Raw genomic sequence first — 20,674 nt, 5'->3', positions numbered from 1 at the left:
TCACCGAGAAGAGCCTGGCTCCATCCTCCTGACACTCCCCCTTTCCATATTGATCCCCATGAATGAGGTCACCCCTCAGTCTCCTCTTCTCCAGCTCAGAGCCCCAGCTCCTCAGCCTTTCCTCACACGGGAGATGCTCCACTCCCCTCAGCATCTTCGTGGCTGCGCTGGACTCTCTCCAGCAGTTCCCTGTCCTGCTGGAACAGAGGGAACTGTTCCTTTATCCTCCACCCTGGCTTTTCAGGCTGCTGCCCTCGCCTTTCAGCCCCGCAGCTCCTGCGAGGCCACCCCGGCCCGCCGTACCTGTCATCTCGGCCATGTGCCGGCCCGGGATGCCCATGACCCGGGCACACGCCTCCATCTGCTGGGCCACCAGCGGCTTGGTCGGGGCGAGGAACAGCACCTTGCCGGAGGGGAACCAGCGGTAGAAGTTGTACATGACGACGGCGGCCACGAAGGTTTTCCCCAGCCCGGTGGGCAGGCAGACCAACGTGTTGCCCAGCAGGCCGGCCCGGGCCATGCGCTCCTGGTAGCCGCGCACCGGGTAGTTGGTGGGGTAGATCCAGATGGAGCCCGCGGCCTCGCAGAAACCCGCGGCTGCCGGGCTCGACGCCGCGTCCGCCGCCGCCAGCAGCTCATCGTCTGCCACCTCTTCCTCCTTCTCCCCCGGAGCGCTGCGGGCCGCCAGCCGCCAGGCCCGGGGCAGGGTGCTCTGCCGCCCGCCGCTCATCGCCCCTCAGGCCAGCGCGCCGCGAGCCCGCCCTGCGCTCTGAGGGGACGCGCGCCGCCCGCCATTTTCTCCCAGCGCCGCCGCTTAAAAGCCCCGCGGGAGCCGGCGCCGGGGCGAGGGGGTGGGATGAGGGGCAGCTCCGCCCTGCAGGGCGGAGCTGCCCCTCATCCCACCCCCTCGCCCCGGCGCCGGCTCCCGCGGGGCTTGCGGGCTGGGTGGTGCGAGAGGCGGCGGCGGGCGGGAAGGAAGATGGCGGCGGCCGGGCCGGCGCAGCCCTGGAGCGCGGAGGAGCTGCGGAGCGAGGCGCTGCCCAAGAAGGACATCATCAAGTTCCTGCAGGAGCACGCGGCGCAGGCGGTGAGTGGCCGGCCGGCCGGACCTGGGGGGCAGCAGGGTGACCATGAGGCAGCGCTGGGCCCTTGTGGCCAGGAGGGCCGATGGGACCTGGGGGGGATTAGAAGGGGGGTGGTCAGTAGGTCAGAGAGGTTCTCCTGCCCCTCTGCTCTGCCCTTGAAAAAAGGATTTAGTTCAGATACTATCAGGATATACTTGCGGAACATATATAATATATACAACTGTAGCACCCTAAGAATGCCCAATCTGGGAAGCTAAGCAGGGTCGGGCCCGGTTAGTGCTTGGATGGGTGACCAGCGGTGAATACTGGGTACTGTGGGCTGAGCCAGCACTGGGCCCTTGTGGCCAGGAAGGCCAATGGGACCTGGGGGGGATTAAAAAGTGGGTGGTCATTAGGTCAGAGAGGTTCTCTTACCTCTCTGCTCTGCCCGGTTTAGTTCAGATACTATCAAGATATACTTGGGGAACACATATATATAATATATACAACCATAGCACCCTGAGAATGCCCAATCTGGGAAGCTAAGCAGGGTCAAGCCCGGTTAGTGTTTGGATGGGTAAGCAGCTGGGAATACTGGGTACTGTGGGCTGAGCCAGCACTGGGCCTTTGTGGCCAGGAGGGCCAATGGGACCTGGGGGGGACTAAAAAGGGGGTGGTCAAGTAGGTCAGAGACGTTCTCCTGCCCCTCTGCTCTGCCCTGGCGAGACCTCATCTGGAATATTGTGTCCAGTTCTGGGCCCCTCAGTTCCAGAAGGACAGGGAACTGCTGGAGAGAGTCCAGCGCAGCCACGAAGATGCTGAAGGGAGTGGAGCTGGGGCTCTTGAGCTTGGAGGAGACTGAGGGGTGACCTCATTCATGGTTATAAATATATAAAGGGTGAGTGTCAGGAGGATGGGGCCAGGCTCTTCTGGGTGACAACCAGTGATAGGACAAGGGGCAATGGGTGCAAACTGGAACACAGGAGATTCCACTTAAAGATGAGAAGAAACTTGTTCCCGGTGAGGGTGCCAGAGCCTGGCCCAGGCTGCCCAGGGAGGTTGTGGAGTCTCCTTCTCTGCAGACATTCCAACCCGCCTGGACACCTTCCTGTGTAACCTCATCTGGGTGTTCCTGCTCCGGCGGGGGATTTGGACTGGATGAGCTTTCGAGGTCCCTTCCAACCCCACACATTCTGTGATCCCATCTGTGTGTGTGTGTGAGTGCGAGCGGGTCCCTCCGGCGCTCACCGGCGTGTCCCGCAGTTCCTGGCCGAGCACAAGCTGCTGGGGCAAGTGAAGAACGTGGCGAAGACAGCGAACAAGGAGCAGCTGATCGCGGCCTACACGCAGCTGTTCCGGAGCCAGGTGCGGGGCCGGGCAGGGGCCGGGCCGGGCAGTGCTCGGCGGGCGGCTCATGGCGGCCCCCACCCCGTCCCTGCAGCGCTTTAAGGGCTCGGATGGCGAGGAGAAGGCAGCAGAGAAGACGAAGCCCGTGAAGGCAGAGGAGAGCAAAGGGAAGGCGCCCAAGGCTGAGGAGGCCGCGGAGGAGGTGGGTGCACAGCCCGCCGGGGGCCGGTTCAGCGGGTACAGGGGCACTGGGGCTGTGCACGGCTTCTGTCCCTGGAGTTACTAAGGGGCCCAAAGCTTGTCTGTGCTGAACACAGGCCTGTGCTGCTGTATTTCCCCCACATAACACATGAACACTTTAAAACACACCATTCTCTGGAACACAGGAGGTTTCACGTAAATATGAGAAGAAACTTCTTGCCAGTGAGGGTGCCAGAGCCTGGCCCAGGCTGCCCAGGGAGGTTGTGGAGTCTCCTTCTCTGCAGACATTCCAACCCGCCTGGACACCTTCCTGTGTAACCTCATCTGGGTGTTCCTGCTCCGGCAGGGGGGTTGCGCTGGATGAGCTTTCGAGGTCCCTTCCAACCCCTGACATTCTGGGATTCTCTAACGCTGCACGTGTTCATTTAGTGCTGTGAACTAAGTGGTTGTTCGGTCTTGGGTGTGGTTGGTGTGGGACTGGTTAATGCAGCAGTCGCAACTCTTTTTATAAACCTAGGAGCCACCAAAGTACACAAAATCAATTTTGAAGAAGGGCGATAAAACCAACTTTCCAAAGAAAGGAGACACTGTTCATTGCTGGTATACGGGAAAACTACAGGATGGAACAGTCTTCGACACCAATGTTCAAACAAGTAAGGTTGTTTATAGATTGTTTGGCTTTGACTGCAAATGCACATAGGGGACGTTAGTTGTGATGATTAATCAGCCTTGGGCAAGTGTTTGCTTCTGGAAGATGCGCATGGCAGGAGTCCTGATAGACTGCTCTGGCCTTTGTGTGCTGAGCTGAGCGGGGTGGCCCTGCAGCCGCCCCTGGAGCCCCTTTTTCCGTGAGCAAATGTAGGGCAGTATTTTAGGCCTGGCTGGTGTAAAGTTACACAGCCGCATCCTGCCAGAGCTCACGTTTGGCGTTCTCCAGGCTGTAGATCATGTGAAATGCAGGGATTTAATCAGTACTGAAACTGCTTTGGAGGAAAGGCAGTTCCTGCTCAGGGAGGTTCCCTTATCTGTGGAACCTGATCACCCACAGTGGAGTCAGCTTCTCTAGACATGTCTTGGTGTGCTCCTGTAATAAACCCTTAAACGTGGAGGCACTGGAACAAGAGTGATTTCAAGTACTCTGGTGTACTGCAGCCACTGTGGAGAAGTATGCTGGGATTTTTTTGTGACAGTGTCTCAATCAAAAGATTTAGGTATATGAAATTCTGAAATGCTGGAAATGCTTTTCCAGTAGCGATGTCCAGCGCTGAGAGGAACAGCAGGGCTGCCACTGGAATACTCTCTGTGATTCGTTGTACTTACTGTATGATGTTGTACGTTCCTTGTTGAGTTGTTTTTTCTCATTAATGTGTTTATGGCTCGTACCATCTACTTTAATAATTCAGAAATGAGTCTTTCAGGTTCACTGGATCAGTATCTGAAGGACGCTCATCAACTTTAGCTCTTGGTGCAACTTGAACATTTAGTTATGTTTTTAGTGCACAGCACTAAATTTTCCCCTAGAAATCTGACAGTGGGCTAAAAATAATACTGTAAGAACAGGCATTTATATAAAACATTATCGTAACAGTAATTTTGGATAGAAGTATGGTATATGCTGTGTGATGTTAAAACAAATGAACATAAAACTGTCTTTCAGGTGCAAAGAAGAAAAAAGCTGCCAAACCTTTCAGTTTCAAAGTTGGCGTAGGAAAAGTAATCAGAGGTGTAAGTAAACTCCCTCAGAACCCAAAAAGCTTTTATTCTGCAGGGTGTATAACCTGGATGCAAATTTTGAGGCGCTGTTCTTGTTTGTTGTGGAGGTGCAAAGGGAAGCTGAAAGCGTTTCTATCTGCAGGATGTAATATTTATTATTTACGGATGCGTTCATCTGTCTGCTGTGCCATTCCCCTCATCAAGCAGTGTGTGGAACACTGTGGAACAGCTTTGTGTTCCTTGGGACATCACAGCTTTTTGCTTCTGCGTAGTGCTTTGCGGTACAGACAAGGTGATGGGGCTCCCGGGGCTCCATCGATCTCTATGTACATTTGGGCAGCCTCAGTCTGTCAGAAGATCAGTTTCTCTCAGCAGCTTTTTGGTATTTGTGCCTCTTTGTGCACCGTTCAGCTCATCCCCTGACTCTGAGCTGGATGCTGAAGCTCTGGCTGCAGTTTGGTGCTGTAACTCCCGCTCTGTGCAGCACTGAGCGCTGCAGTGGTGCAGGCGGGAGCTGCGTGAGGGGTGGAACATCCGGGCAGCCTAAAAGCCCTGGGTTCTGCACGCCCAGCTGCTCCCTCACATCTGGAAGTCCCAGCCCTGGTGTGTCTGGGCACAGACAGCAGCGTGTGTGCTGAGCAGACAAGGGGCTTCGCTCCTGCGGAGCCAGTGCTGAAATTGGTGCCTGTCTGCGCAAGATAAGAACACAAGGAGGATCTTGTGCTTACCTGACTTTAACAAAACCAAGCCCAACCCAGCATCATCTTTCAGGCTGCTGCTGTGCAGGAAAAAGGCCTTTATGGGTGACTGGACTGGAACTGAGAAGGGGACGATGTCCCTGGGCTGGTGGCCAGTACTGCAGAAGCAGCAGTCGCCTGTTGCTCATGTGGTGCCAGATACACTCCTGGAGCGGTTACAGGCGTGAGCAGCAGCTGTTCTTTGGGGATCGTTGATACAGCGCTGAACTGAATGTGGCTTTGGGCAGCGCAGGCGAGTCTGGAAGCGGGACAGGCACTGAAATACAATCAGTCTGTAAGCATCAGCCTTAAATAAACACTAATCCAGTGGTACAGCAGAGACAGCCCACTTGTTTTGTGTGGCCGTCTGCTGCAAACTGCATTCCCAAACTGGTTACACTCAAACCAACACATTACTTTATCAGTTCACTAACATCTTCATAAAGTTAAATCACAAATCTGCACAGTGAATAGGGTGCAGGCTGACATGGGAGCTGGGATATGAGCTGAGGGCAGCATTTCCGCACGTCGGGACGTGAAACAACCGCACAGTGGGCAAGCGTGCTGGAGAGGGTTGTGCCACTGCGCGGGTATTCATTGGAATACATTAGAAAAGCCCTTTTTCTTATTTTTGTTTTGTTTTTCAGTGGGATGAAGCTCTCTTAACAATGAGTAAAGGAGAAAAGGCTCAACTGGAAATCGAACCAGAGTGGGCATACGGCAAGAAAGGGCAGCCTGATGCCAAGTATCCTTCCACACTCAGTTGCTCGTTCAGTAACTTGGAAATGCTTGGTGGAATAAAGGGCTTTATGGGTGGGGATATAATGGGGGAAGCATCCGCTTATTACTCATAGCAGGCTTAGAATGTTAACAAACATTAAAAAAACCAAAATCAATTAACGGATGGATGTGATTGCCCGTTTTGGAGAAAAACTCCTGCAGGGAGTCCGGCAGAGGAGAGCGTGCTGTTTGTTTTCTGCCTGCTTTGTCACTCCAGCTGCACCAGCAGGGACAGGGATGCTGACTGGTGTGGCGGGGAGGGTTGTTCTCTCATGCCCGAATCCTTTGTCATGATAATTTAAAAAACTGTCTAGGAATTCTCTCTGCAGTACAGTAGGACAGAGCAACCTCATCCCAGAGGGACACCAGTGCTGGTGTCCCAGAACTGGGCAGTTCATCTCCAGAGGAATGGGAACAGCCAGAAGGATCTAAATAAAGGGGGGTGTGTGGAACTGGTGCTGAATGTGTCATGACAAGTCACGTTAGAGAGCAGCTGTGGGTCCACACTAAAAGTTCCAGGATGTTAAAATGGGTCGGTGAAATATAGAACTGACACATGGGGAACAGGTGGTAAATCACTTAACATGGGTTTGTGTGTTAACCGGGCGGATTGTTTTGTGGGTTTGGTGTGGTGGTGTGGGTGTTTTTGTTTTGTTTTTTTTAAAGCTTCCTTAACGTGTGCAAACAGGATTCCACCAAATGCAAAACTTTTCTTTGAAGTGGAATTAGTGGATATTGAATGAAATGAAGTTTCCTTTGCTGCTGGGAATCCATGTATGATCAAGAAAGCTTCTGAGAATGCAGTTTTGCTCTTGTAACTTGAGGATTTAGTTACAACTGTGGCCTTGTACTGAAATCAAGTTTGCTTTCCCTCCCCCAACTGCTGTACAGTACCATACCACTAAAGCAAACCTAGTTTATAATGCAAGTGACTTCACTTTTTTGTGTATCTGAGCACCTTAAACCGTCTTTCTCCTGCTCTGGGGAGGAATTGCACAGACCTGAGCACAGAGGTAAAGTGCAGAGCCCTGTGGAGCGGCTGTGGCTGGTTTCGTTATCGCTTCCCCTGCCGAGGGACCTTTTCCTGAGCAGAATTCACTGTGATACCTCGTGTGAGGCTTCAGCTTCATGTTCTGGGTAGCTGCTGATTTTTACAACAGCACTCACCCAACAATTCAACCTAAAGTGTTAGAAGAGGTGTTGCCTTAAGTTGGGGGGGGGGAAAACCCACTAAATTTCTCCTTTAAAGGTGTTTTCTAGACGTGTCAGCTGTGATGCCCACCCCCTTCTAGAAGCATTGCTGATGTTTCTGTTGGAACAGAACAGGTGTTGAACGGACTCAGGTGTTCTGACTCCTGGCTTGAAAGGTAATCCAAGAAAGCTCAGAGGACTACTGAATTCCTTGCTTTTATTACAAAAATGAGAATGATCACTTTGATCAAAATGAAAAAAAGTCTGCTCACACTGTGTACATGAAAAACTAAATACAAAAATCATCCCAAACACAGTTTGTGCTTTTTAAAAAAGAATGCAACATCATTTTGCACTGCATTTTCCTTTTTGACCCCCACACAGAATAGAAAATACATGTCGCAGCTTGCAAAGGCTGCTAGTGTAGTCTGAAGAGTTTTAATCATCACGACAGGACCAAGGCAGCCTGGGCTCAGCGGGGCAGGAAGCCGTGTCGTGACAGAGCAGCCATGTCGTGACAGAGCAGGGCCTGGCTGCTGCGCCCACTCGCCTGCTGCCTGTGCTGCTCAGCAGAACGGCTTTGGGAAAAAACAACACAACCTGAAAAAAACTACAGCTTTACTGATTAAGTCTATGGAATCATTATGAGACTGAAAAAATTCTTCAGATATCTCCATAAATTAGTGCAGGGAATTTTTTTAAAAAAATGCATTTATGGTAAAGTAGAATTGTACAGAGATACCATTTATCAGTTACCAGCACACAAATCTTGCTTCACACGTACCTTGTGAACATCAGCTCACCTCACATGCAAAAGACCAAAAAGCAGGTATTACAACAGTTCTTTCATATCCCTAATTTAGAAAAATATACTTTTTTTTAATTCCATCTTTGTTGAAACTGCAGCACAGTGAACTTCACTCCCTCTTCAGATCAAGTCGGATGATAATACTGTCCGTAATTCCATGCGTTCTGGTAGTTGTACTAGGAAAAGAAAAACACGCTAAGTTCGAGTGCTTGTGTGGCACAGAGAACACCTGACAACGAGCTCTGGTTCCAGGGACGTCACCCAGGTTCCCTCTGTGACTGGAACTGTTCTGAAGAGCGCGGCTGTGGCGCGGTGCCTGTGTCACACCCAGCATGTACGGGACCGGTACCTCGTGAGCGAGGCTCCGTGCAGCCCGTCTGGCGCTGGGTGAGGCAGCGAGCGTGTCCGCAGGGCAGGGCCACCCTCTGGAGTCACCTTCGGTCCTGACCTAAAACCAAGGGCTGGGCTCGGCTGCAAGGCCAGATCTATACCCAGGCTCAGCGCAAAGCTTGCCTGTCATGTCAATAAACATGCATCACCACTCCCTCCAGCACGACCTCGAAGGAGGGAGCCAGAGGTGCTGGGGCAGGAGCTGCATTCTGCCACCCCAGAGCTGCGTGTTCTGCCCGCTCACCCCAGAGCTGCGTTCTCTCACCCCAGAGCTGCGTTCTGCCCAGCACTGCTGTCCCCACAGCCAGCACTTTGCAGCGGCAGAGGCCGCCGCGCAGACTGTCCCCACGGCCCGACCGCAGCCGGCTGCGCGCAGCAGGACCTGGGCAGCTGCCCGTTCTCAGGGGCAGCACAAATGTCACACAAGAGCAGCCCCAAAGATGAGCTACTGAATGGGCAGGTTTTGCATGCACTACGTACTAGTGCACTGCGATCCATACAGAGACATTACAGGAACTACTAGCTGGAGAAAGAAACTATCAAAACACACCTGAGGTGACTCTCCTGGGCAAAACACTTCTAGGTCTATTGCCTTCAGGCAGCAACGTCCCTGCCACCAGACCCCTCGTCTTGCTCTGCACTAGAAATATTTTACACTTGTGTCTCCTTCTCTGGAGACATTCAAAACCTGCCTGGACACCTTCCTGTGTAACCTCATCTGGGTGTTCCTGCTCCGGCCGGGGATTGGACTGGATGAGCTTTCGAGGTCCCTTCCAACCCCTGACATTCTGTGACTGATTCTGTGATTCTGTGTGTAATGGCCCACAGGAGCTCAGTTTTTACTCCAGGCTTTCCTCACCAACACTGGGAATCCCGCAATGCACGGACGTTCAGAACACGAGTGTCGAAGCGGGAGAGCGAGCGCAGACCCACCTGGTACCAGGCGTTGTAGTTGTACGCTGCCTGGTTCACCTGCATGTCCCCATCCATCATCTGCGCCGACGCCAGAGTCGGGTCGTCTGTGAGCATCTTCTTCTCGTCTGGCTCCTCAGATCTGCGAAGGGGAAACTTGCTGGTAAATGGGGTTTGTGATCAAATCCTGAGCGTGACTTCACGTGAGACGTGTTATAATGGGTAAGGGTTAGTAATATTTTTAAACTTGGTGCCCTGTCCAAACAGGGTAACAGAATTTGATGTCGAGAAAGACAGTAGTACATTGTGCTTCAGAACAGTTGTTGAATTGTTCTGGTGCTCAAACTGAGACTCCAAAAGCATGTTCCTGCTCAGAGACAGAATTATTTTTACCAGTACTGTTCAATTTTTCTGTGATACATCATTCAGAAGGGTATTTTCCAATAAATCTGTTTGCAAATATTTTATCCAACAATATAGCCCTATTTAGTCTATACTTTAAGGAATGAAAAAACAGAGATCTTATCCTTGCAAGCAGTAGGTTTAAAGCTGAAAAATACGTGTGTATATATATACACACACACACAAAGAAAAAATCCAAGCAGTCTCTGAGATTGTTCTCCGAACTATTTTTAAAGCATCTCCAAAGTGCTGTGTATGAGCTGCAGCTGAGTGTCCCAGTGCCCTCCCGGTGTCAGGCTCCTCACCCGTTCTCTGCTCTCCTTTTCAAGGACTCCTGCTCCTTCAGAAGCGCTTGGTGCTCATCATAGGCATCCAGAAGCCTGAAGGAGACGAAAAGACATAAAGCTTTGCTCACCGTTTTCATGGAAACGTTTCAAACATGAGCAAACATTTTAAAATGACTATTTCAAACTACAACTACAACAACATTCTAGACCGACATCATAAACCAATTTTAATCAGTGACCCACCATGAAGATGGGAAACCCAACAAGCTTCATTTGAAGGGGGATTCCACGATGCACAGTGAAAAACTTTCTGTTAGCTCGGAAATTCCCAACTTGCTTAACTTTTATCCCACTTCATGCAGTTCCTTTATAAAGTAGTTTTCTAAAGCCTATTTGTGGTACAGCTGCTACTTCCAGTGACCGCATTCCCTCGGCTGCACACTGACACCGTCCATGCAGCACTGATTTTTAGGAACCAACATCTATTTAAATACTGGAAATTAGTATTATACAAAATTATTACAACTCCACAGTATCACCTACAGCCTTTTTCCAAACGACACGGGAAGCACGGGTGTATTTAACACAAAACAAGAGAGTCATACTATTAATGATCAAGTATAACCATATATTGCTGAGAGAGAGAGTGATACTTCTACTTCCCAGCTAAAATTCCCACTAATAGCTAAATATCATTTCATCCACTGTGTACCACAGTTTACAAGGTACCACATGCAAACTGCTGCTTCTGCCAGAATTACTTCTGGTGAAAACCATTTCTTGTACTTATTCTGTGCTCTAGTATTATCTGGGAGCTGAAATCTTCATTTTGCTTGCTCTGTCTAGGATCCCAAACCTGCAACGCTTGGCTGCTGTGCAAGTTAGAATGTGAGAGCCAGCAGAAATTAAGGACAACTATCATTAAAAACATACAAAGCTGAAAAACTAACTCATGGTTAGTCCTTCCAAGTTAATTACCTGCAAAATGTAAATAAAAACAAGCGCTTGTTTGACAATAAGAGAATAAAGTGGAAAAAAGTATATATAGTTTTAATTAATTTACCTGATGCTCCCACATAAGTGTACAGCATTGTTAATGCTTCTGAACATAGAAAAATCCAATCAGTGCAGTTTTGGAACCCTCAAGCAGCAGCTGGCAGGGTACGGAGTATCAAATTATACCCGTCACAAAACACTGCACGTTCGCTTTGAGGATCGTCCTCCTTTATACACTTAGCAAGAGAAAACTACAGGCAGCACTTACAGGCAGCAGAATTTTACTCTATGAGGCGCTAGGTATTTCAGGAAAAAAGTGGTAATTTTTTGAGAAGATATTCCTATTTAAAAATAGGAGTTTGGTTTAGAAAAGCAGCTATTCCTCAACAAAGAACTGATGGCACAAAGCCCAGTGTAACGGATACCACTAACCCTACTCTTTCCCTACTCCCACAAGCACTCTCCTGGTGACGCGCATCTGCCCACTGCAAAGGTTACATCTTACTTGTTCACATCAGAACCAAAATCTTCAAGAAATTCCACTTTTCGCTGAGAAAACGTAATCCTCATTTTTATAGACAAAGCGCCGTTGACAGCTTTATCAAAACAACTCAAGATGTTTTCTTCATTCAGCTTGAGATCGCCACTGTACTCCATTTCGAGTAAGTTGAGATACAGCTTTGTATTTTCCTGTGCAAAAGATGTACGAGAAGTCGTACGTGTCACATTTAGGTATCAAAGCTGAATGTATGTTTACCAGATGCATACAGAACATTTACGTCATAAATACATGTTAGAATAGTGAGTAAGAAGATTTTCTTTCTACAGAGAGATTTGAAGTGATCTAACACCACAAAAACAGATGTCACACTTGGCTAACAGTAAGCTAATAGTATTTGGAGTGCCAAATACTACGAGTCCTACCTACGCAACCAATGCTGTTCACCTGGAGATGTGAACACACCTACAATATTTAAGATTCTAAAACGGAAAAATGAAGGTATGAAGCACACGGTGCTTCTGGTGAAAAAGGTTTGCAAACTTCCAGATTTGCAAGCTGCAAATACGGCAACATCAGTTTAGAGGGACTGGTGTCTCCATGTAGTAATGAAACATTACGTACAGTTACAATTCCTGTCATCATTGTTGCCATATTTTAAAAAAAGAAAAAAAAAAGGTTGAGAAAAATATCAGATTTTTAACACAGCAAGGAGGGAACACATACTTTGTCGATTTCTATGGCTTCTGACAGCACTTTTCTTGCCTTTGGAAGGTTTTTCTGTACTTTGAAGAGGTGTCGAGCTAACTTGATGGCATAAAACGACGATTCGCTAATTGATTTGGCATTCCTAACAGCTTCTTCAAGCAGGTGTTCAGCTTCTTCCATGTTCCCGTGCCTGCGTTCTAAGCTCACTCTCCGCAAGCGAATCATTGCTAGCCCTAGAACACACTCCTCAAATGTCTTCAAGATTCTTCTTGCTTCATCGATGTTGCCTGAAACACCGGTGAAGATGCTTTAAGATACGAGACACCCAACAGGCTCTTAAAAACAACCCCCTCTCAGCAAAAGCGAAGGAAGCTCTTACCCTGCTGCTCCTCAAAGGCCGCCCACAGCATGTGCACCATGGGCTTCTTGGGGAGGTGGATTGTGCAAGCCCTGCTGTAGACGTGCCGCACTCCCTCAATACTGTGGTTCTCCATGTATTTGGCATACTACAGTCGAAAACAGAGCAGAGACAGAAAATGTAAAGCTTGTATTTGTCTTTAAAACCAGGACAGAACGATAAAATTCTTTTGTTTAAACCCATTCAGCACCTTTATTGAACCACTAGACTAGTTTCTGTAAGGAAGGACGTAGAGAGGCAACGAAGTTGGCATATGCAGCAGTCAAATCTGGTTGCAAGCAGACCATCTCCTAATGCAACAGATATAGTTATATATGAACAACGTTCCACAAGAGTACAACGGTTAGTCACTAGGTCAAGGTATGCAATCGGTAGGAGATGGGTGGTAAAGCGCTTCCCTTACCTTGATCCAGAAGTCCTCATAGAGGGCACATGAAATAACACATCTTTCAAAGAGGACCACAACTCGCTCATGAGTGCCGTTCTCTATCTCAAACTCTAAGTACTCTTTCCAGTTTTTCAGCTGAATTTTCTCCAGAGGTTTGACGTGAAAGTAAGGCCTCTTTATCTGCAAGAGTCACAGGATGGCCACTGGTGACTCATGAGCCTACCACCAAGGTGCTTCAACAAAACAAAGTGCCACACACCATCCAAATAATTCCATTTAAAGAAACGGGACTTCAGAACGATCCATCATTATCTATTCAAGTCTGCTGGGGTTACCCAACTATCGACCGGGAGAAGTTACAGTCACATTCTGGGCTAGTGACTCGCTTTTCTGCAAAGTTACTTGAGAGCACAAGTGTTTACAGAAGCTGAGGAGGAATCAATGCAGTTTCTCCCTTGCAAACCTGCGGTCACGATGTAACGACATCAGGAACAGCAACGGATGTTGCCCACACACGTACATCCAGCCAGTACTGACTGCTGGACTAGCACGTCCTACCAGTTAAATCCAACATTTGGCTGAGAATCACAGCAAGGGAAAACAAAGTATCGAGTTGAACTTCCTATTAAATATCCACATTAAGCTGGTGTTTCCAAGAGCTAGCACAATCGCATTGTCACTGCGGAATAGAAGAGGAGCTGGCTGGGACGGAGCTCAGCAGAGGAAATTCAAACATTGAACTAAAAGCAAAGCATCCTTCCAGAGAGCTTTCGCTTTCTCACTGTTCGTCTTTAATTTTACCTGATCATTCCTCTCCTGTACTGCAATTCCATCTCAGAGACATCCATACAAATTGATAAAGAACTTACAATAATTAAGGAGTAACATTCGATTCTTCAAGGCCACCTGAAATTTAATGCAAATCACCCCCTTCCTGCTCCTCGCTGAACCCTACTATGGAACCCCAAACTTTTTCCACTTGGACAAATTCACAGGTACCTTGATCCTGTTCAAATAACAGTAAAACAGGTCTAAGCGGTTTCCTTCACTGTTGCCCATCTCCCCAGTTTCTGCCCGTTATAAAGACAGGTTTAACTTTATATTTCAAGCTCCTCACAGATCCAGCCTGCTGGTATCTACAGAGTGGATCGGCTCTCCTGGTAGCAGAAGAACTGACCTTGGCCAGGAGCAGGGGAAGACACCCTGTTCCTGACACATTTCCTGCAGCGTGCCCGCAGCTTCAGCATTCTCCCAAGTTTAAGTAATTTGCAGACACAACGGGTAACATGCCCAGTGAGCCTGTACTCTGCTCCAGGACTGCCTACAAACCATCCTGCCGAGTTCCTCTGGCTTGTAAGGTATCTGGCCCAGTCTAACAAAGCGCAATAAGGCAACATGACAGTGCTGACATCACGTAACCCGCTAAGGAGTCTGTGTCAAACAGCTGGGACAGATTTTCCATGTACTTTTCAAAAACAAAGTGAATTTAAAACAAGAACCAGGTTATGCAATACAATATTTGCCAGGAAAAAGACGACGACTGAGAATTTAAAAAAATCAGGCTGTTTTTTCAAAAGCAGAAAAAGTTCCACATTTGCAGTAATCAAATTATTAGTTTGTTTAATTACTTTTAATACATTACACATAGGAGCTGCATATTGTGATGGTTACTTTTGGAAAACGGAAGTTAACTGATTTCAGGCTTGAAAGTGTAATGTTAAAATACAAAACCATAGAAATCTCATTCTCCTTTTAGCATAGGCTTACCTTTTCCATTGGAATTACCTTCATCCCCTTATTACTTTGCAACAGCCCAGACGCATGAGGCGGTAGTGACAGACATAGAATTTCGTACATGTATATTTAAAGACTGCTTAGCAAACAATACATCATCTTGCTTCTCCAAATACTGCTTACAGGTTTTTAAATTGTCAGATGACAGAGCTAACCTCACAAGTTGCCTTTTCCACAAGAAAAATGACAGACAACTGAAACCTGATTTTTGTTCAAAGCCCCATAAGAGTTTAAACTGTAAGTCTTAACTATTACTCGAAATTCCGAGCTCCCAGTCTTATGTTTAAACCTTTTGCGCACGCTGCCTTACACAGAAAAAAAAATGCACTTACCGCTTCTTCAAACGTCCACCTCTTACTGACTTCATGTTCGTTGTGGTTAAAGATCTCCTGATGAATCTCAATGATTCTGTGCCTCATGTTTTCTACCTCAGTGACTAGCTAAAAACAGAATTTTAAACAATGTAACACACGTAGACACCGTATCATCTTTGTAAATGCATTTTACAAGGACAGCAATATGCGTAAGTTAGAAGTATCAGAGATGCATTAAACATGATCCTGAACAGCCAGGGGATGGACACTGCCCTGAAGGCGCCTTGGCCCTTAGCACAACCCCACTGAGCTGGTTTTCTATCATCATGCGCTTATGCTAAAGATGATTTGAGATTAAAGATGAATTTGGATCCAAGTCAAACTTGGTTTCAGTCCATGTACATTTTCAGAGTTTTCTTAGGCCTTTGATGGCCACAAACCCGCACAGACCATTGCTGATGAAGAGCTTTTTTAGACCACAGTTCCTAATCTTTAACCTGGAATTATTGATATTCATTCCTAAAGTTTTGCACATCACTTCCTTCATTTTTTAGCTCCATTTCTTTAATGCCTACGAAAACACTGGAAAGGTGTGTTCTGGAGACAAAGGCTGTTATCACATGAGCCAAACAGCAATGACGTGCAAGAGAACTACAGGAACACCTCAGCTACAGACAAAGCTGTCCGCAAATAAACTTGTGTTTCAGCCGCAAGGGCCAGAACCGGCCCTGACCCCCCTGTGCGAGTGTACCTTGGCAGGGTCGGTGATCTCCTCGGTCCCCGAGGGCAGGTCGTCTGCAGGTTGCGCGTCCTCCCCACTATGGCCGTTCACAGACGCCAGTTCCCTGCGCAGCTGAACAAACTGCTCCGTGGTCAGGAAGTCTCGAGGCAAGTTGTTCTGTATATGTTCTTTAAACCTAAGGATAGGCAGAAACAAGTCAACATAAATTCGATGATTTCTGTTGCAATATTCTGCATAACCAAGCACAGTCATAAATCCTAGTAGGGTTCTGCATTACTCTGTTGATCTAGAGCAACACTGAGGATGCGGCTTCTGACAAAACACAGACAAAAAGCAACTTCTACCATCCTCCAGACTTGAAAAGCTTCACATTTCAAAGAGAAATGAAAGGAGGATGAACTTCAGTGACAAAGACAGCCCACTTGCCATGTAAAAGTGATGGCACGGGACAAGATTGGTTTTAGAGGAATACACTTCACTTTCAAAACCTAAAGATCTGTAGAAATTACGGGGAAGATTGGTGCCGAATTTAACTAAGGTTTCCAGCTCTGTCTTAACCTCTCCATATTAATGCAGAATTCTACTACCTAAAACTCAGCCAAGTACTTCTCTTTAGTCAATTAAATGTTTCACCACACATGAGCACTGCATGAGGAACTGAAGTTCAAAACTTCTCATTCTGATTTTTCAAAGACATCCTCTCTTCTTCCCCACAATTCCGAGGCCTTCCTTTATTCCACAGCAGAATTTGTGAATTTATCTAAAACCAAATTCCTGCGATGTGTATGAGTACTTTAAAACAATCAAACTCTACGAGTGCACAAATAAGTAAATCAGTATATAAAATTCAGTAACTAATTCAAGTTCTTGCTCTGAGCGAACATTTTCACACAGCAGTAGGTTAGTGAGCGCTCAAGAAACTCATAGTGTTAACTAACCTTTGTTTTCTCCTTACCTCTGGAAATGGTGACTGTAGAGTTGTGTTGGAATCCCAAGGATGCGGTCGTATATGGACGTGACTTCCCTCAGGTTTCCCTGTTCGCTTTCCCAGTTTATATACATTTCCCATAGCCTGTCAGAACGGAAATCTGTCCCCGCAGCTAAGACTGCATGTTCATAAGCTCTGAAAAATGAAACAATTTGACAGTTGTTTCTGGATGTGGTGACAGAACAAGGAAGAAAAGTTCTGGCTCTTATTTATCTAAAGATTGAGCATCCTCATTTACTCACAACCACACTTATATTCATTATTTAAATTCTTCAAGGTATTTTCCAGGTATCTGTATCAAGATCTCTAGAATTTTACAAGGTTCACATTCATTTTTTTTCCCTCCAGCTCTACCACAACAGAACAAACAAAGGCAACAGGAACTCAAGATCTTAAGAAAATACAAAATCTTTACAACTTATATTTCGTAAAGATTCCAAACCCACTACTTCAGCAGTTCCACACGCCAAAGCTATACATCAATCATGCACCTAGACGCTAGTTCAGCTAAGGTTTTGGGTCAAGCTTTAGTCCAACCTCTTACTCTAAGCAGGACCTCTGCCAGTAACAGATGAGGTGGAACACATTCTAGCCATACTCCAAAAATGTCTAAGGAATTAAATTCCAAAAACTTCTATGAGAAACCTCTTCCAGTGCTGCACTAAGTATCACCTAAGGTCTAGTCTAAAGGTCTCCATCCCTTCTCATGGAATCTGTTTCCATCATCCCCTAAAAATCCTGAAGGCACCTGCGGGCTGCTATCAGCTTGCCCCTTAGCTTCAGCGTACTAACCTGATTACAGCGCTACGGAACTGCGTGTACGGGCTTCTCGTATCACTGAGTCTGCTTTCAACTTACCCCCGAATAGTGCTGTTAGTTTCAGGATCAGTGGGGTCCAAGGTCTCCTTTAAGAAGTTTATATAATGTATCCAAAGATCGACACTAAGAGGAATTGCCTGAAGCCCTCTGCGATAAACCTATGAAGAGAACGGGAACTGTACTTCAAATACTTACTGGTGTCCTAAGAGAGAGGCAACACTGTGTTGTCCGGTGAACCTTAGAAATACTAATTACTGGAATTTTGTTTAAATAATCTACCATTACCATTTGGGTGGAGGTTGGATAGAACATGGCAATGTTCTGATCTCCACGTGCAGAGTCTTGATCTTCAAAGCGCAGCGGTCCCTGCATTCTGACCAGGTTGTGTGGGCAGGCTTTGGGGTACAGACCATAGGGCACAGACCCATTAGAGCATCATTGACAGCGTCTGACCAAAAATGCAATAAGATGTAGCAATTGTGACCAGCAAACCAACTATATTGCTTTGAAAATGAGTAATAAATGTAAGTGACAGAAAAGCCCTGCCCTACTTGTTAAGCTGCAGTGTAATACAGAGGCTTGCACTGCAAAGCTTGACAAACTGTAGAGGTTTAACGCACCTGCCAACAAAGAGAAAAAACATTAGCTACAAATGCCACAGACGTGACAAGTGCAAACAAAATCCCTACAAACCTGGCCGTACACGGCAGGTACTGGCAGCCAAATGACTCGCGGGAGGTTGGTCATTATTTGGCTAACCGGGCCAAGGCAAAGCTGTGCCCAGCTCCCTACATACCTCATCGGACTGCTTAACGTTGTCGTGGCGCTTTTCAAGGTCTGCATACTTTTTCCAATACCCATAGCAATATGGATAGTGCGTGAAAAACCTGTCAAATGCTTTCCTGGCAGCTGGTAAGTGGTTCTGCAAGAAATACACAATAAAAGAAATTAATCCTTTCCTTAAAAAAACTCCTCACATTATTTCAAAAACTATTATTGTTTTAATATTGTCTTTTAAAGGATTGGTTGTATTTTGTGATCTCTGCTGATGACACTGGCAAAGGCAACTGTCTCCAAACAGTATCTGTGAAAGCCTGACATGCAGTTCAAGGTTTGTCACTGGAATAACCATGACTTGGTTTGGTTTTCTTCGTTTCTTTCTGGGAGGCTAAGGACAAAGGAGCCATGTACTAACCTCCTGCTCCACATACTGCAGCAGATATACCCATCCTGTGAAATCCTGGGGATTGTCATCTACTACTTTCCAGAACTTGTCAAAATCTGGAGGGAAGCCAGCCTCAATATCTGTTGTCTGTAAACTTTCAATATTTGGAATTTCACTCTCCTCTATGTTCTCCTCATTCAGGCCAGGGGAACTATCAGGTGATTGTTCCATCTCAGTCACACTCATAATTTCTGTACTGAAGTCCATATGCTGTTCTTCTGTCGCTGTTTCGGCGCCATTGTCCGTGCTCTCGTTGCTGACAGTCGGCTTCTCTTCCTCTGCATTATCTGAGTTCTCCATAGCGCAGGTTACTGCTGTGGTGTAGAACCAGATCCTGCGGAAATAAGAGGATTCAGTATTCATGCAGCGAGGATTCAAGTAGAACTTGGCTGTGAATTATCAGCCAAGAGCCTCCCAAATACTCCAGATATCCATGTATTTCACCACGAACCTTCAATTAAATCTGCTTCACACAGGAGCCTTATTCACAACTTAGAAAACTGTAATAGCAGTCATACATTTTAACATCTGCACTTACAAATCACTGTGTTTTTTCTAAAAAGTGAGCGATCACAAGTAGCTAGTGAGGTATAAAAGTGAACCAATACAGTTTTCCTGTATGATCTAGCGGAAGTTTATTCCAAATAATGAATTATGTTCAAATTTATTTAATTCTCCTACTTAGCGCAAATGACAAACCTCTTTGCAGAATAAATACACATTAAAACATCCCCTCAACACCCAGCTAAACTGGCTTAGGTGATAACTTTGCAAAGAAGAGAATTCCTATCAGCACTAGACTCAGTCCATACCAATTATGATGTTTGTCTAAACTAAGTGGCACCAAATGGCCACAAAAAAGGTTCCCCTCACATCAGCCAGTGGTTCCACACACAGGTTCCTCCTGCCCCTCAGGACAGGCTTCATCTTCCTCCTGCTCTTCAGCTTGATCTCCTGCCAAACGCTGCTGCCCAGGCCCAGCCCCACCCTACTCTGAATGCTGGTCCAGCCTAGTGCGGCTGAGTCCAGCCTAGCTGGGCTGGGTGCTGCTCAGCCATCACCTTCTCCACCTCCAGGCTACGTCCTAAGGGTGGAGGGATCCTAGGAAATGCGACACGTATGCAGAACACGATAGCTCTAGCTGGATGAAGAACAGTGTGAGACCATCATCCTCACGCCCTGCAGCAGCTGCCGCTCCTACTTCCCTTCAGTTCTCCTCAGAGGAGATAACCGCAAATAAGTTTTGCATTTAAGAAGTCCCCACCCCACTCTATCTCCAGAATCTTTTCCTCCTGAAAGCCTGACAAGAGAACAAACAGACCGCTTGCTTTCACTCCAACAAATACATCGATAAGCCAGCAATGTTATAGTGGCGAAAAAATTACTGACAGAAAGGACAAATATGTGGCAGCTTCAATGCGCGAGATAACAGTTCATGTTTTCCTGGGAGTTCAGGAAGCCAAGTAACAGTGGAGTAATGCCAAAAAGTCCACATGGCCTGCGCTGCAAGTATCCAATAACTGCTTTTCAAAAGTAAGTATTTCTATTCTCCATTGTATACATCATCTGGCGATCATATCAATACAACTTCTTTAAGGTAAAGAATTCATAATTTTTAACCTTATATGGTAACTATTCATAAAAATGAACAGTTCACGCCATTTAAGAGTCACACGAAGACGATGCGACTACACAGAGCATTATATGGCTTTTGCTCTATGGGAAAAGAGGACGCTTGAGCAAGATGAGCAGTTTCCTTCGTTAACGACCAGTTCTCCCCCACAGCCTGGGCCACTCCTGAAAGCCTGAATCAAAAGACAGTTTCTTTACTGAGTGTCAGAGATGTGTCTCCAATACTGATTCTAAGAATAAACATGCTCTGTAAGTTCAGCAAGCAGCATCACCGCCTTTACCAGAGAATATATGCATCATTAAAACAGCTGCTGGCATT

The 20,674-nt window shown here is 46.8% G+C and overlaps 3 protein-coding genes and 1 non-coding gene across 6 annotated transcripts in view; 1 reads left to right on the top strand and 3 right to left on the bottom strand.

The window, feature by feature from the left end:
• FANCM (FA complementation group M) overlaps positions 1-818 on the bottom strand; it is a 66,741-nt gene extending 65,923 nt beyond the window's left edge. The window contains exon 1 of the mRNA XM_065636555.1: positions 304-818. Within this exon, the coding sequence (XP_065492627.1) occupies positions 304-730 (427 nt within the window). The 5' untranslated portion in view covers positions 731-818. The remainder of the gene's footprint in view (positions 1-303) is intronic.
• A 73-nt stretch (positions 819-891) lies between these two features.
• Positions 892-6,770, top strand: FKBP3 (FKBP prolyl isomerase 3). Its single transcript, XM_065636665.1, has 7 exons — positions 892-1,087; positions 2,328-2,429; positions 2,506-2,613; positions 3,130-3,265; positions 4,270-4,337; positions 5,710-5,807; positions 6,531-6,770. The coding sequence occupies exons 1-7, from the start codon at positions 980-982 to the stop codon at positions 6,583-6,585; spliced, it is 675 nt and encodes a 224-aa protein (XP_065492737.1). The 5' UTR covers positions 892-979; the 3' UTR covers positions 6,586-6,770.
• Positions 6,771-7,233: 463 nt separating this feature from the next.
• LOC135989662 (pre-mRNA-processing factor 39-like) overlaps positions 7,234-20,674 on the bottom strand; it is a 51,992-nt gene continuing 38,551 nt past the window's right edge. Inside the window, exons 2-14 of one of the 3 annotated variants that reach the window (XM_065636660.1) lie at positions 18,694-19,057; positions 18,295-18,420; positions 17,538-17,656; positions 16,647-16,814; positions 15,701-15,866; positions 14,968-15,075; positions 12,857-13,021; positions 12,415-12,541; positions 12,054-12,322; positions 11,334-11,518; positions 9,851-9,925; positions 9,165-9,285; positions 7,234-8,017 (exon numbers count right to left, since the gene is read on the bottom strand). In XM_065636660.1, coding sequence (XP_065492732.1) covers positions 7,967-8,017; positions 9,165-9,285; positions 9,851-9,925; positions 11,334-11,518; positions 12,054-12,322; positions 12,415-12,541; positions 12,857-13,021; positions 14,968-15,075; positions 15,701-15,866; positions 16,647-16,814; positions 17,538-17,656; positions 18,295-18,420; positions 18,694-19,023 — 2,010 coding nt within the window. In that variant the 5' untranslated portion in view covers positions 19,024-19,057 and the 3' untranslated portion in view covers positions 7,234-7,966. Of the gene's footprint in view, positions 8,018-9,164; positions 9,286-9,850; positions 9,926-11,333; positions 11,519-12,053; positions 12,323-12,414; positions 12,542-12,856; positions 13,022-14,967; positions 15,076-15,700; positions 15,867-16,646; positions 16,815-17,537; positions 17,657-17,783; positions 18,121-18,294; positions 18,421-18,693; positions 19,058-20,674 lie in introns of those variants that run through there. The other 2 variants (XM_065636662.1, XM_065636661.1) reach the window with 2 other exon arrangements.
• LOC135989967 (small nucleolar RNA SNORD127) lies at positions 11,895-11,980 on the bottom strand. The gene has a single exon (XR_010606359.1). It is a non-coding gene; the product is annotated as a small nucleolar RNA SNORD127 (small nucleolar RNA).

This window comes from Caloenas nicobarica, chromosome 5, assembly GCF_036013445.1.
Source record: "Caloenas nicobarica isolate bCalNic1 chromosome 5, bCalNic1.hap1, whole genome shotgun sequence".
NCBI lineage: Eukaryota > Metazoa > Chordata > Aves > Columbiformes > Columbidae > Caloenas > Caloenas nicobarica.
Note: the sequence above shows the minus strand (reverse complement) of the source record. Positions and strands in the feature narration are given on the sequence as shown.

Bases quoted from the DNA above. Each gene is read 5' to 3' on its own strand.
- FKBP3 (XM_065636665.1), top strand. From the start codon at position 980: ATGGCGGCGGCCGGGCCGGCGCAGCCCTGGAGCGCGGAGGAGCTGCGG. The intron at 2,430-2,505 runs GTGCGGGGCCGG...CCGTCCCTGCAG, and splicing joins CGCAGCTGTTCCGGAGCCAG to CGCTTTAAGGGCTCGGATGG. The intron at 5,808-6,530 runs GTATCCTTCCAC...GTGTGCAAACAG, and splicing joins AAAGGGCAGCCTGATGCCAA to GATTCCACCAAATGCAAAAC.